At 45.1% G+C, this 14,695-nt stretch overlaps 1 protein-coding gene and 1 pseudogene across 3 annotated transcripts in view; both read right to left on the reverse strand.

Annotated features, from left to right (window-relative positions):
* The window catches only part of GBF1 (golgi brefeldin A resistant guanine nucleotide exchange factor 1), a 166,097-nt gene that overhangs the window by 3,683 nt on the left and 147,719 nt on the right, over positions 1–14,695 (reverse strand). For 2 of the 3 annotated variants that reach the window (XM_036265748.1, XM_036265747.1), the window contains 16 exons: positions 13,659–13,861; positions 12,992–13,115; positions 12,585–12,710; positions 12,258–12,340; positions 11,626–11,862; positions 11,259–11,352; positions 10,431–10,607; positions 7,341–7,405; positions 7,130–7,253; positions 6,861–6,932; positions 6,632–6,726; positions 6,221–6,374; positions 1,695–1,920; positions 1,107–1,267; positions 721–973; positions 391–596 (listed from right to left, as the gene is read on the reverse strand). In XM_036265748.1, the coding sequence (XP_036121641.1) occupies positions 391–596; positions 721–973; positions 1,107–1,267; positions 1,695–1,920; positions 6,221–6,374; positions 6,632–6,726; positions 6,861–6,932; positions 7,130–7,253; positions 7,341–7,405; positions 10,431–10,607; positions 11,259–11,352; positions 11,626–11,862; positions 12,258–12,340; positions 12,585–12,710; positions 12,992–13,115; positions 13,659–13,861 (2,400 nt within the window). The remainder of the gene's footprint in view (positions 1–390; positions 597–720; positions 974–1,106; positions 1,268–1,694; positions 1,921–6,220; positions 6,375–6,631; positions 6,727–6,860; positions 6,933–7,129; positions 7,254–7,340; positions 7,406–10,430; positions 10,608–11,258; positions 11,353–11,625; positions 11,863–12,257; positions 12,341–12,584; positions 12,711–12,991; positions 13,116–13,658; positions 13,862–14,695) is intronic. The other variant, XM_036265749.1, reaches the window with a different exon arrangement.
* LOC118632541 lies at positions 4,375–4,973 on the reverse strand (annotated as a pseudogene).

Genomic DNA, 14,695 nt, shown 5'->3' on the forward strand with positions numbered 1-14,695 from the left:
TATCCATTTATTTAGTTATATAAATTCTGCTCATAAAATAAATTTTATATGCCTTGAGTAGACATAGAATAACTCCTGGAAGGATAGACAAGAAATTGGTGGCAGTGGTTGCCTCTGGTGAGAACTTAGTGGCTAGGGACAGGAATGGAATGGGATTTTTATGTGTTTACCCTTTTGTACCTTTTAAACTTTGTACCATGTGCACGTATTACCAATTCAAAAAATAAACCTTAGTTCAAAAATTAAACAAAGATTTACAGGTGGGAACACTGTGGAGGTGGTAGCTGAGGGTCTGGGCCCTTCCTCTCAGTCCTGGCTGTCCCTGGCCTTGCCCATGCTCCCAAAGTCAGGTGCAAGGAGAGAAGAGGAAGTAAAGGGTGCCATACTTACGTCCTGACTGACCTGTAAAGACACCGTATGGTAGCTGACGGGCACGCCTTCATCCTCCTCATCATCACTATGCCCACCCCGAGTAGTATGTTGGTTGGAGGTTCGAGGCCGCCGAAGCACTGAACCCTCCTTGGATTTCTTCTTGAAACGGTTCCCTTTGCTGTCATATTTGTGACTCTTGCCACGTTTCTCTTGGGACTTGCACCCTGAGCAGAGCCAGATCCAGGTCACGTTTCCACACCCATAGGCACAGATGGCCTGCCTTCTCCTCCCTGTCCCTGCTATATTTACATGGCTACTCCCCAATTGCCCCTTCATCAGGTGACCCACCGCCATTAAGACTGGCCTCCACAAAGATGCGGAGAGTCTTGACGCAGAGCTCAAAGTTGTCGGGTGTGATGTGGGCAGCGTCACGCACGATGAAGGACAGCGATTCCACACACTTAAGCAGAGACTTAGTGTCATGTGGCCCGAGATCTAGCCCCACTGTTAGACTGTACTGATTGACCAGGGGTGAAGGGCCAGGCCGGCTGGGCCCAGTCCCGAGACCTGGCTTGGAGTTATCGATGTCATCCTTCCCCACCTGTAAAGTACACAGAGGAGCTGGGAACACAGGCTTGAACCAGACCTTCCCTTGAATGCCCTCTCAGGGAATCAGGAATCTTTCCCACAGGTCAAGGAGGGAAATCTCACCCACTGTCCATATGCTCACTCACCACTAACCAACCACTGTTGACCACATCAGCATCTGTAGCTGATCGGTGGATCTTGCCAGGCCTGCCATGGTCAGTGTAGACCTCCGAGTCAGAAGTGTACCCTCGGTCCAGGCTCACATCATTTTGATGGTAGGATGGGAGTTCACTGTCTGATTGGGCCCCTGAGCCAGCAAAGAGAAAGGCAGAGTCAAAGTGAGGATGGAGACATGGCGTTGAGGGAATAATTTCAGCTCTCAGAAAAGAAAGGTGGTGAAGGCTGGCCTCTCCTTTCTTTTGGACTGGCTTAGTTTCAGCCCTGTCACCACAAGGCTGAAGGATGGTCTGGACAGCCTCTCTCTTGACCAAAATGGGCAGCAAGCTAATTTGTGTTCCTGATGAGATCTAGGAGCAGCTATCAGGGGAGGAGGGTGGCAGTTTCTCAGAGTTTCTGAGAAAACAGTCCTCAGGACAGGAAACTCTAGAAACAGATAGCAGAAGCCACAGGTATTTAATCTGCTGAATGTAATAACCTGTTTTGTTTTCCTGTCTCAGCCTCTGGAGCCATAATGGTTTATCTCCCAGTGTGGGACTCCCTGGGAAAGGGCTTACCAGCATCAGGTCCATCGGCCCTGGCTGTGACCTGCAGGGCAGCTGGAGGCTTCACACCTGAGCCAATGCACTCCAACAATGTGAAGAGGGTGGCCCAGTCATCACCTGAGTGGATGTTGGCTGCGTTGGTCTTAAGGAGTTCATGGAGCCCAAAGGCTACCTGGTGACTGACTCGAGACAGCACGCTGGGCTTCATTAATAGCAAAATGCGTAGCGAGAGCAATACCTGGGTAGGGGTGGGAAATGGGAAGTGTGCACAATTCTTGTCTAGTCTCCCTTCCCACCAGTCTTCTTAGGCCAGGAAGGACAGTTTGATTAGGACCCAACTTAGAGTATAGTCACTAGTCTTTGCTTTTCTTTCAGTTTTTTTTTTTTTAATTACAATTTTTATTGGGATAATTAGAGGTTGATATGTAGTATAAAAAATAACCCTTATACACTTTGTTCAGTTTACCCTCCAATGGCAATATTATGCAAACCTATGGAATAATATCATAACCAGAATACTGACATTTATACAATCCACTGATTTATTCAGATTTCCTCAGTTTTACTTCTACTCATGTATATTAAGTTCTACATAATTTAATCACTTGTGTAGGTTTGTATCCATCACTAGTCAAGATGCTGAATAGTTCCAACACCACAGGATCCCTCATGTTATCCCTTTATAATCACACCTGCCTCTTTCCTGAGACCATCCCTAAACCCTGACAATCTGTCCACAACTTCTAAAACTGACATTTCAAAAATTTATATAAATGGAATTATATAGTATATAACCCTTTGGGATTGGCATTTTTCACTCAGTGTAATTCCAAGTTGTTGCGTGTATCAACAGTTTGTTGCCTGTTTTTTTATTTTTTTGGTACGTGCCCCTAGCAGGAACCAAACCCTGGACTCTCTGGTCCGCAAGCCAACGCTCCAACCACTGAGCCAAACCGGCCAGGGCAACAGTTTGTTGCTTTTAATTGCTGAATAGTAAGTACTCCATGGTATGTAGGTACTAACGATTCACCTGTTGAAAATCATCTGAGCTGATTCCAGTTTTTGGCTATTACAATGAAAGCTTCTATGAACATTCATCCTTAGGTTTTTTTTTGTTTGTTTGTTTGTTTTTTCATTTCAGATAGAGTGGGAGGGAGAGAAGGAGGAAGTAAGAGAGAAACATCCATGTGAGAGAAACACACATCAAGTGGTTGCCACCCACACGACCCCAACCGGGGTGGGGACAAACTGCAACAAAGGTACGTGCCCTTAGTGGGAACCAAACCCAGGACTCTCCGGTCCATGGGCTGAAGCTCTAACCGCTGAGCCAAACCGGCCAGGGCCATCCCTAGGTGTTTATGGGAAAGTAAGTTTTAATTTTTCTGGGATAAATGCCCAAGAATATAATTGCTGGATTGGGTGGTAACTGCATATTTAGTTTTAGAAAACCCTGCCGACAGAGTAGCTATACCGTTTTGCATTCCCACCAGCAACATGAGTGACCCACAACCTTGCCAGCATTTGATTTAAAAAAAAATTTTTTTTCCGTTATTGATTTTTAGATAGAAAGGGAGTGGGAGAAAGAGATAGAAACATCGATGAGAGAGAACATCAACTGGCCACCTCCTGCATGCGCCCCCATTGGGGATTTGGCCAACTTGGCCATATGCCCAGACTGGGAATTGAACCGGCGACCTCCTGGTGCCATGGGTCGACACTCAACCACTGACCCACACTGGCTGGCCAGCATTAGATATTTTTACTTTAGCTATTCTGATAGATGAATAGTGATATTGCAGCTTTAATTTACATTTCCCTACTGGTTAATGATATTGAGCATCACTTACTGTCCTCATGTGCTTATTTACCATTAGTATATCTTCTTCATTGAAATGTCTGTTCAGATCTTTTGCCCATTTCCTAATTTTTTTTTGCTGTTGTGTTTTCAGCTCTTTTATATTTTTGATACCAGTCTTTTTTCCATACATGTGATTTGCAAACATATGTTCCTTATCTTTTCATCCTTTTCACATGGGCTATTACAGAATAGAAAATTTTAATATTAACAAAATCTAATTTATAATTTTTTCCTTTTATGGGTAGTTCTTTTGGTGTCAAGTCTAAGAACTTTTTGCCTATCTCCTAAAGATATCCACCCATGTCTCTTCCTAAAGGTTTTATAATTTTATATTTACATCTATGCTTTTAAATTAAATTTTAAGTTAATTTTTGTTTAAGGTATGAAGCTTTGGTCAAGGTTCATTTGATTTTCCCCACTGTGGATTTCAATTGCTTTGGCAATCGAAAAGTTATCCTTCTCACATTGTTGTTTTTAAAAATATATATATTTTAATTGATTTTTTTTAGATAGAGAGGAAGGGAGAGGGGAAGAAGGAGAGAGAGAAACAATGATAAGAGAGAAACATTGATTGGCTGCCTCCTACAGCCCCATACTGGGGATTGAGCCCACAACCTGGGCACATGCCCTGACTAGAAATTGAACTGGCAACCACTTAGTGCATGGGACCACGCTCAATCCACTGAGCCACATCAGCTGGGCCCACATTGTTTTTTGTACTGTTTTGTATTGTTTTCTTTTCTTTTATTCATTCATTCATTCATTCATTCATTCATTCATTCATTCATTTATTATTCTTACAGTTTTATTTTTGTGTACACTTTTGTTTAACAATCACTGAATTTCTAGGCCAGGTTCAGGTAACTGAAGAGCCTTTATAAGTAGTTTATGTTGTCTAGAACTAAGGTATGCTGCAAACCCAGTCTGGAGCAAAATGGGAAATAACATCTTTCTAAAGATAGGCTTAGAAATTCTGGTCTAGTAGGTTAAGATGTTTCCTCTCTCTGGTAGCAGGGCTGAGGTACACCTGGCTGCTAGGCCACCATTCACAGGTATAGCCAAGAAAACAGGGTACAGACCACCAAAAACAAGTTCAATCAATCCAGCTTGTGTTATAGTACAGATTTCACAATTCAAATCACATGTATTCAATGGTAAACTTATAAAACCTCTGTAAGATATGTCTGCTGTCAAAAACGGGATCACTACCATTAGTAAAGCAGCAGCTATACGAGCCTGTGTCACATTTAAGACGTGCCGAAAAAGACCGTTTGCTACTAGGCCACTGAGAGCAGCATTAAATCCAGCATATGTTGATTCATGTTCAAGTAGATTCCTTTCTGCTTCTGGAAGTTGGTTAATTTTTCTGGTTATGATATCAAAAAGGTTTTCCTTGACAATATCTGGTTCATGATTTTCCATCTTGAGCCTTATGCTCTCCTCCCAGCAGTCACTGCTTCCTCTGATTTTCCTCGGCCCCTAAGGCTCACTCTTCTTTTCTTTTTAAAAAAAATTGTTTTTGGCCCTGGCCGGTTTGGCTCAGCGTTTAGAGCGTCAGTCTGTGGTCCAGAGAGACCCGGGTTCAGTTCCCGCTAAGGGCATGTACCTCAGTTGCAGTTTGTCCCTGGCCCTGGTTGGGTCGTGCGGGTGGTAGCCACTTGATATATACTTTTCACGTTGATGTTTCTCTCTCTCTCCTTCCCGCTCTATCTAAACAAAAAATGAAAAAATGTCCTTGGGTGAAGATAAAAAAAAATTGTTTTTATGCCTTTTTCAAAAAATTAATTGAGCATCTTTGTGTGGGTCTATTTCTGGGTTCTCTCTTCTGTTCCATCCATCTATGTGTCTATCACTCCACCAAAAATACCACACAGTTTTGATTACCAGAGCAATATGGTAAGCCTTCCTATCACTTTATTCTTCTTAAGATGTTTGGCTATTATAGGGTCTGTGCTTTGCCATCTAAATTTTAGAATAAGCTTGTCTATGTTTACAAAAACCCCAGCTGGCACTTTCATAGGAGTTGCATCAAAGTTATAGATCAGTTTAGGGAGAATTGAGATCTTTACTACGTCCAGTCTTCCAATCCATGAACATGGTATGTCCCTTCATTTATTTAGGTCTTCTTTGATTTCTTCATTAGCATTTTGTAATTTTCAGCATAAAGATCCTATATGTGTTTTATTAGGTATATATCTAAGTAATTTTTGGGGAGCACTTGTAAATGGTACTGTGTTTTTGGTTTTATTTTCCATATGTTCATTGTCAGTATATAGAAATGTGATTAATTTTTGTGTGTTCGCTTAATATCCAGGAACCTTGCTAAACTCACTTACTAGTTCTACGCTGGTTGTCTTTTATAGTTGGGCCAGGTCTCAGGAGAGTCCTAAGCATTAGAGGTAACCAGGTATATGGTGGGACTACCACAGAGCAGCAGCCTCTGGCCATCAGAGCAGATTTATAGGAGCTAGCAGAAGTGCTTTATATCAGCTTTATACCTAAGGGCATTCCAGACTCATCCCCACTGCCACCTGTTCGAGTCCCCCAGACCACATAGTTGGTCACTGGCTCATTTTATGGGGCACTAAATTAACTCTCAGTATCAGACCATATCCACAACTGACACTGTAACTTTAGTCCCTTGCATATCTTTCTGCCCTCCCATCTGTAGTCTGCTTACCTGGCCACTGATTTCTTCTCTCCGGAGTAGCCGAATGGCTAGGCGCAGTAGCCCCACCACTGCCCGATCCACAAGGAAGCAGAAATCCTGTGCCTGGACACACAGGTGGTATAGATGGTCTCGAACAGTCTGCCACACACAGCCCACACGGTCCCTTAGGAACATAAGGGATGAGGACAGTCTCAGCTAGAGACCACTGGGCAATAAGCCTCCCTTTCTCATTCACGTTAGGCCTTTTGGGGCTCACTGGTATTCTACCCTAAGCAGACAAGTATAAAGAGCAAGCTTCTCCTCCACTGCCTACAGCTTCATGTGCTTCTTGCCCCTGGAGTCCACTCAGCAAGTTGGCTCCAGGCTTCCATCCCTTTGGAATAAGCCCAGTGTGAGGGCTGCCTAAAGATGGCCTTCTACCTGTTCTCCAGCACAATCCTCAACAGCATCTCCAGGCAGAAAGCAGCATCCTCCTCATCATATGTCTCTTCGTCTGGTGTCACTGAGACAAGAGCCTATAGGAGAACAACAGCAAAAAAGCAGGCAGCCATTGGCCCGGCCCTGATAGAAACTGAAGTATACTCTACTGTCCCCATCTCCCTTTCTAGACTCAGCCAGCCTTTCCTTTTCTTTCCTCTTTATTCTGTACCTTCATGAGCTCCTGCAGTGACTCCAGCTGGAGAAACTTGCTTTCTGTGATCATCTTTTCTGGGTCACATTGCTGGAGGGGGCACAAGAGAAAAGGAAGGGGTCAGTGATAAGGGCTAGAGGGAAGAGAACTTTCCCAAGATCTAGGGAAAGAGAACAGAAGTCAGTCCTGGTCACAAGCACTGGATGATTCCATTCTTCAGTTCACAGGGCATCTGTCCAGTGGGGAGGGGTCCAGGCTTGTTCACCAGGAGTAAGCAGGCAAGTTACCTTGATACACTCCAAGGCCACTCTCTTAGCCTCCTGGTTCTCAGTGGATGGGCCCCGCATGCTAGACTGCTCAGTACCACTTAGTGTCAGCCAACTCACGAAGCTCAGCATTGTTGACTCTCCTCTGTAGAAACAGAGTACAGACCCTGGTGAGCTCCAGAGTCCTGACCCTCTCTCCCCAAGGCCTTTAGCCTCTCTGATCTGCCCTTACCGGTTTGATGGTGTCTCCTCCCGCAGTAGAGAGATCTTGCCATTGGGATCTACAAAATCTTCTACCTGGAAAAGCAGGTCAAGAAAATTTCTTTTGGATTTCCGGTCAAGATGGCAGCGTAGGTAAACGCGGTATCGCATCCTCCCACAACCACATTAAAGTTACAACTAAACTACAGAACAACCATCATTCAAAACCACCTGAAATCAAGCCAAATGGAAGTCCTACAACTACGGAATTAAAGAAGCAGCCACACTGAGTCTGGTAGGAAGGTAGGAAGGGCAGAGGCGGACGAGCTGGTCCCACACCCACATGTGGCGGATAAAAATCAGGAGGGTACCTCAGCTGGGAAGGTCCTCCTTGAGGACTGAGGGATCCTCTCCCATACCAGGTGCCCCACTCAGGGTTCCAGTGCCAGGAAGAGAAGTCCCCATAACTTCTGGCTGGAAAAACCAGCGGGAACTGAGGCTCAGGGAGGCTGAGGTGGCTGGAGCCCCAGGCAGCTCCTACTAAAGGGCCCGCGCACGGATTCACTCCCTCTAAGTGTGGAGGGGAGGCAGCTCAAGGGGCGCCAGAGACATACAGGGAAGAACTGAGCTGTTTGGCATTGGAGTGAGGGCTGGAGAGGGGGCTTTCTCCGGGACAAACGTACTGTCAGAGGCCTTTGTTCCCTTGGTGAGCCCTTCCCTGGAGCGGCAGACAGCCACCATATCTGGGACTCCAGCAACCTGGCTCACACTGGTTGCCCAGCCCTGGTGATTTCCTGAGGCTCCGCCCCACCCAGCTTTCAGGCCCACCCAAGCTGTTTGTTGCCAGTTGCTTAACCATAGGATTGGCCTGTCTTGAATCCTGCTTCAGGTTTTCCTAAATTCTTTCAAACAAGCAGCATCTGGTTTGAGCTAGCCCCACACCTCCTTAAGTAATACACAGAAACAAACACAGGGAGGCAGCCAAAATGAGGAGACAAAAAAACAGGTCCCAAATGAAAGAACAGAACAAAACCCCAGGAAAAGAACTAAGCGAAATGGAAATAAGCAACCTAACAGATGCTGAGTTCAAATACTGCTTTTATAAAGATACTCAATGAACTCAGTGAGAACCTCAGTGAACTTAGGGAGGGCCTCAAGAGCATAAAAAAGGACCAGTCAGAAATGATGGATGCACAGTCAGAATTGAAGGAGGCACTAATTGAAATAAAGAATAATTTACACAGCTTCAATAGTAGAGTACGTAAATCCAAGAAGCAAACCATCGATTTGGAATATAAGGAAGCAAAAAACACCCAATCAGAACAGCAAAAAGAAAAAAGAATCCAAAAAAATGAGGATAGTGTAAGGAGCCTCTGGGACAACTTCAAGCGTGCCAACATTCGCATCTTGGGGGTGCCAGAAGGAGAAGAGTGAGAACAAGAAATCGAAAACCTGTTTGAAACAATAATGGCAGAAAACGTTCCTAACTTGGTGAAGGAAACAGACATACAAGTCCAGGAAGCACAAACAAGATGAACCCCAAGAGGCCCACACCAAGACACATCATCATCAAAATGCAAAAGGTTCAAGACAAAGAGAGAATCTTAAAAGCAGCAAGAGAAAGGCAGCTAGTTACCTACAAGGGAGTTCCCATAAGGCTGTCAGCTGATTTCTCAAAAGAAACTTTGCAGGTCAGAAGGGAGTGGCAAGAAATATTCAGAGTGATGAAAAGCAAGAACCTACAACCAAGATTACTCTATTCTGCAAAGGGGTCATTTAGAATCGATGGCCATATAAAGACTTTCCCAGACAAGAAAAAGTTAAAGGAGTTCATCACCACCAAACCGTTATTATATGAAATGATGAAGGGTCTTTTTGAAGAAAAAGATAAAATATATGAACAAACAAAATGGCAATGAATACATATCTATCAACAATGGAATCTACAAACAAAATAAACAGGTAGAACAGAAACATTCTCATAGATACAGAGAACATTTTGTTGGTTGCCAGATGGGAGGGGGGTTGGGGAATGGGTGAAAAAGGTGAAGGGATTAAGAAGTACAAATTGGTTGCTAGAATGACAAACCTCAAAGGGAAGAGGGTTGGGGGGTGGGAAGAAATAAACCAAAGAACTTATATGCATAACCAATGGACACAGAGAACAGTGTGGCAAAAGGCGGGAGGAGGGTGGGAGTGGGGAGGAGGGGGTCAATGGGGGAAAAATGAGGAACATCTGTAATACATTCAACAATAAAGATAAAAAAAAATAAAATAAGGAAAAAAGAAAAAAGAATAATTTCTTTCGCCCTGGCCGGTTTGGCTCAGTGATTAGAGCATTGGCCTGTGGACCAGAGTCCTGGGTTCGGTTCCCACTAAGGGCAGGTATCTCGGTCGTAGTTTGTACCCTGCCTCGGTTGGGGTTGTGTAGGTGGCAACCGGTCAGTATGTCTCTCTCACATTGATGTTTCTTTCTGTCTCTTTCCCCCTCTCTCCCTCCTGCTCTATCTGAAGATGAATGCCAAAGTGTCCTTAGGTGAGGATTAAAAAAAAAAGTAATTTTTTTCTACATGCTCTTTGCACTTCCTGCTCCCCCATGCAAAGCTCTCTAGCTTTCTTCTTCTTCTTCTTCTTTTAATCCTCACCTAAGGACATTTTTTTCAGTTTTTGTTCAGATAGAGTAGGAGGGAGAGAGAGAAAGAGAGAGAAACATCGACATGAAAGGGACACAATGAGTGGCTGACACCCACACGACCCAACCAGGGCCGGGGACAAACTGCAATCGAGGTACGTGCCCTTAGTGGGAACCGAACCCAGTCTCTCTGGACCCCTGGCTGACACTTTTAACCGCTGCGCCAAACCGGCCAGGGCTCTCTAGCTTTCTTCTTACAGCTCTCTGCCCGACACTATTGACTGGGGTCCCTCCATATGGTGACTGGTAATGGCTTTTACCAGTGTTCCTTGACAGCTACCCCCTCACTCAAGATCTATGGTGTACATGTGGTAAGCTTCAGCAGGCATCAGGCCCAGTGTTAACTCTCAACCAGTTCTATATATCAACAGCATAAAATCTTGGAGCTCCTGCATTGTTACTATTGATTAGTCTGCTACCAAGAATTACCTCCACCATAGCCTTGGGCAAGAGTTGTGCTCGGAAGAGCTGCAGCATGGCCTCCATGATATTTTTCCAGCCCTCTCGAAGGATGTCGCCATGTCGATGGGCCAAATGGAATACTGTCTTGGCTGCAATGTGGGCTTTAGGGTTGCTTCCAAACACACTGGGCAGGTTCTCAATAGACTGGAAAAGATGAGAAGTTTAGGTCCTGGCAAATGTCTGAAAAAGAAAACCTCTTAGGCTTCAACCTATGGTTTTTTTTTAAAAGATCGCATGATATGTTTTTTTTTCTTCAGCTTTATTGAGGTATAATTGACAAACTCATTGTGTATTTATTTTTTTTAATTCGGATAGAGCAGGAGGGAAAGAGGGAGGGAGAGAGAGAGAGAGAGAGAAACATTGACGTGAGGACACATCTACTGGTTGCCACCCACACAACCCCAACTGGGCCGGGGACAAATTGCAACCAAAGTACATGCCCTTAGTGGGAACCAAACCTGGGGCTCTCTGGTCCGCGGGCCAGCACTCTAACCGCTGAGCAAAACCGGCAAGGGCAATCTATGGTTTCTTGAGGGTCCTTCTGCTGACTCTCCTTCAATCCCCAATAATACTAGTTGGCAGGGCTAACCTGGATAAGAACTTCCCCACTATTGCATATCCTCGCCCATCTTCCTAGGGAGTGCAAGACAGAAAAGGCCCAAGTTTTACTATAGTCAAGTGGGAGGTGAGGAAACATACTGAGGGAAACCAGCTCTGAAGATGAGAATAATCCATGGCTAAAAGAGAGGTCCTCCTTTGGAACTCTAGGTACATATTTCCTGCCCCCCTGCTCACCTCACTGCTGAGAGCTGTGAACTTGCACAGAGAGATGATGAGATTGTCAAACACATCGCTGAGACCATAGTGGGCGGAGATCATGGCGCACTTCCTGTAATATCACCCCCATGCCCCAGAAACAGAGTCACTGGAAGGCTGGGCAGTCCTTCCAAGTCCCTGAGGAGGCTTGCTTGAGATTCTTTCCCAATCAGTCCCAGGAGGAAACCTTTTACTCTTAAGTCTGTTTAAGACTGAGCTTTCCCAAGCTTCAGCCTCCTTCCAAAAACTCAGGAAGAACCCACTCTAAGGAAAATAAGAGTAGAATTCAGAGAAGTTAGCTCGGAGAAGTGGGAAGAGGTCAATACCAAGGCCAAAGGTGAGCTACCTGAAGCCTGAGATGGCTTTCTGGATGATTGTCTCCTCAAGGCTTTTGTCAAAGACATAAGAGAGAGCAGCAATAGTGGGGCCCCAGGTCATGGTGAAGAGGTCAAGATCGTAGCTACCAGCAGGCACACGTAGGAATATGCCCTCTGGGGTGGCACCTCGATGAAGCAATACATTCCATACATAGTTCTCTCGAACCAAGCCTGTCTGCTCCTCAGGCATCACAATTTCCTCATTCCTATTGGGAAGTAAGGGAAGGAGTAGGTGCACTGCTGTGAACCTGACTGCTCCCAAGCTAGGACAAGGGGCTTTACCATGGCACTCTCCATCAATGAGAAGTCATCAAAACTGAAGTGCAGTGGTCTGCTTCCCACTCACCAGGGGGAAAGGAGAGAGGGATCCCATAATTCCCCATAATCTCAAGGACCTGTCTTAAAGTACCCAGAGTCCCAATATTGTTCAGGATTCTTTAAGAAAGAAATGAGTTGGGAGAGAGGGGGCTGCCCAGCTAAGTCCCAAGGCTAAATCCAGGGCATAGAGTCATTGCAGCTTGATGTGACTCTAAAATCTGGAATATGGAGCAGTGTGCTTCTACTTAACAGAGATGTTACACCATCCTACATACATACTCACTTGATGGCATGGTACATATCTTCCAGGATGTCTTGTTCAAAGTCCTTGCCTCCATTCACACCTTTTAGGTTTTTGCGAAACTCCTAGAGACAGACCAATAAGCTTTTTCTCTCGTGTTAATGCTGAAGCCCCACCCAGAAACCCCTGGGTCTGTGGTAAACAGGACTTAGAAAACAGTAGTGAAAGAACCCACTTCCCCACTCCAGTTCCTCCTCTGGATTGGCCAGCCCTCCCTGATTCCCCAAACCTGGTCGGCTATGCCCACTGATATCCCATGTCATTTCTGCTATCTACAAAGCTTGCTGGATCTTCTCTGCCTTGGCTTACCTCCAGGGTCATGGGTGCATTCTGTTTGCGAACGTTGTGGTTGTGCTGGTCAGTATTAAGCATGATGACAGCATAGGCGAGGGCAAAGCAGGCATCGCTATTGGCAAATGGGGAGCCATTACAATTCTGAAAAAGCAAAGACCCACCTGTATCAATGCTCTTCTCTGGCCCATTAAACCCTCACCACCAACCCACTGGTCAGTGCTGATACAGAAGGCCGGTACTACCCAGAAAAGAGCCAACTTCTTGCCAACTCCTTAAATAGAAGCTGGACTCTATGGAAAACTCACTGATGATGCTCTCAGACTTCTTAGGAGACAGTACCTGGGTTCTTCGGTTGGAACCATAGAAACCCTCAGTCAAATTAACTTGAGAGGCTAGGCTCAGCTCCTGCCACTCAAACTCACCCTCCAATGCTCTGTGAATGCCTCTAGCAACCTCTGGATGACTGGTGCTTCCCCAGGCAAGCGGAAAGCTTCCAGGTAGAGGCGAAGAGCTTCATCCAGCCTAAGACCCTGAAAGCTGAAGGTGCTATAGGGAAAGGAAGAAAGATGAAGATGCTGAAGATATGTAAGCTGCAAATGTTGAGCTCTCCATTAGCTATAATTCTTCTAACCTATCTTACTGGAAAAAAGTAGGCTGAGGGATCTGGCAAAGGGGAGGTTTCACCTGACCATTTCTAACACAGACCAGAATCTGGCAACTCTTAACCTTAGTACTTTTCCCGTTAGCACAATCTTGCCTTTCTTAGAAACCTCATTCTCTGGAACCCAGAACCTATCCTATTCTCAAGGACCCTCCTCCACCCTGGATCCCAAAGCTATCTTGCTGGACACTCATGTCCAACAGATAAAAGTGATAGGAAGAGGGCCCTGGCCAGTTTGGCTCAATGGTTGAGTGTCGGCCTGTGGACCAGAGAGTCCCAGGTTCGGTTCCCACTAGGGGCACATACCACAAAAAAATAAGTGATAGGAAGAGGGTCACCAGCAAGAACTCACTGAGCCTGCTTTAAGGGAAGGATGCTCTCCCCAAATGCTCACCAACTATGTCCCATATTTCTTACAGCTTCCTCACCTCACAAAGCTCTCCAACAGGTCAATGTTTTTGCGGTCACTCACAAACTCTCCAATCATTTTCTTGTCTAACCGAGGGTTTTCTCGAAGCCACTGGGCTACCTCTGTGTTGTCCATTGGGATGGTGAGGAGGCCTTTCTCCTGTAGAAACTGGATCCCCTTCTTTGGTTTCTGGTTGAACTGCTCTGTGCCAGTGATCAGAAGCTGGAGAAGAAATACTGGAGATGTCAGAAGCTGCTCTGCCCCTAAACCAGACAAAGCCAGGCTGGACTTCATCATAGTCTATACTTATCACCTAACAGTCTCCTAGAACGTGGTTCTAAATGACTCTAGGACAAAGGCTGGAACACAATGGCCCTAGCTTTCCTCGATCTTCATGTCTCATTAGACTTGGCTAAAGAGCTCCTTTTCACTCCTTCCCTGAGTACTCAAGATGCATAGAACAGCCCACTCTACTCCAACTATAGGATTATGAAAAAAGCAGAAGAAAGAGACTCGAGTTTTTCTTCTCTACAGTTTTACAGCCATCCCTGACATCTGTTTATAGCCAGCATCTTGTTTATAGCCTAGCTGTCTTTAGTTTCCTAGCTCGTGAGGCCCTGGGGTTTGAAGGATAAGGTGAACTAACTGTGATGATAGCTTAACTTTTTGTCTGTCTAGTCACAGCTTTGCAATCAAGGGCACACATAAACCAAAGTCATTTAGGCTAGCAGTAAGAGGAAGAAAGGGTTAAACAGAAGGTTTTCTTTGTGTTAAGAAAACCAAAACAACACAGTTATTTGAACTTTACTAAAGCACCAGAATTAATATCAATTAATTCTCTTTACTGTCAATCATCATCCCAGAGCTCAAGATGACTAGACCAATAACATTCAGTGACCCACATGATACCAGCTCCCAGGGCTCTTGTGACCACCAGTAACACTTGGCTCTCAGTTAGAGCAGCAGTTATCCAGGAGCATACAATAGGGTATGACTAAATACATGGCTCTGGAGTAAGAGAAGGGCTTTAAAGGAAACTGGGGGATTGCTAAAGTC

This window comes from Molossus molossus, unplaced genomic scaffold, assembly GCF_014108415.1.
Source record: "Molossus molossus isolate mMolMol1 unplaced genomic scaffold, mMolMol1.p scaffold_m16_p_17, whole genome shotgun sequence".
NCBI classification, from domain to species: domain Eukaryota; kingdom Metazoa; phylum Chordata; class Mammalia; order Chiroptera; family Molossidae; genus Molossus; species Molossus molossus.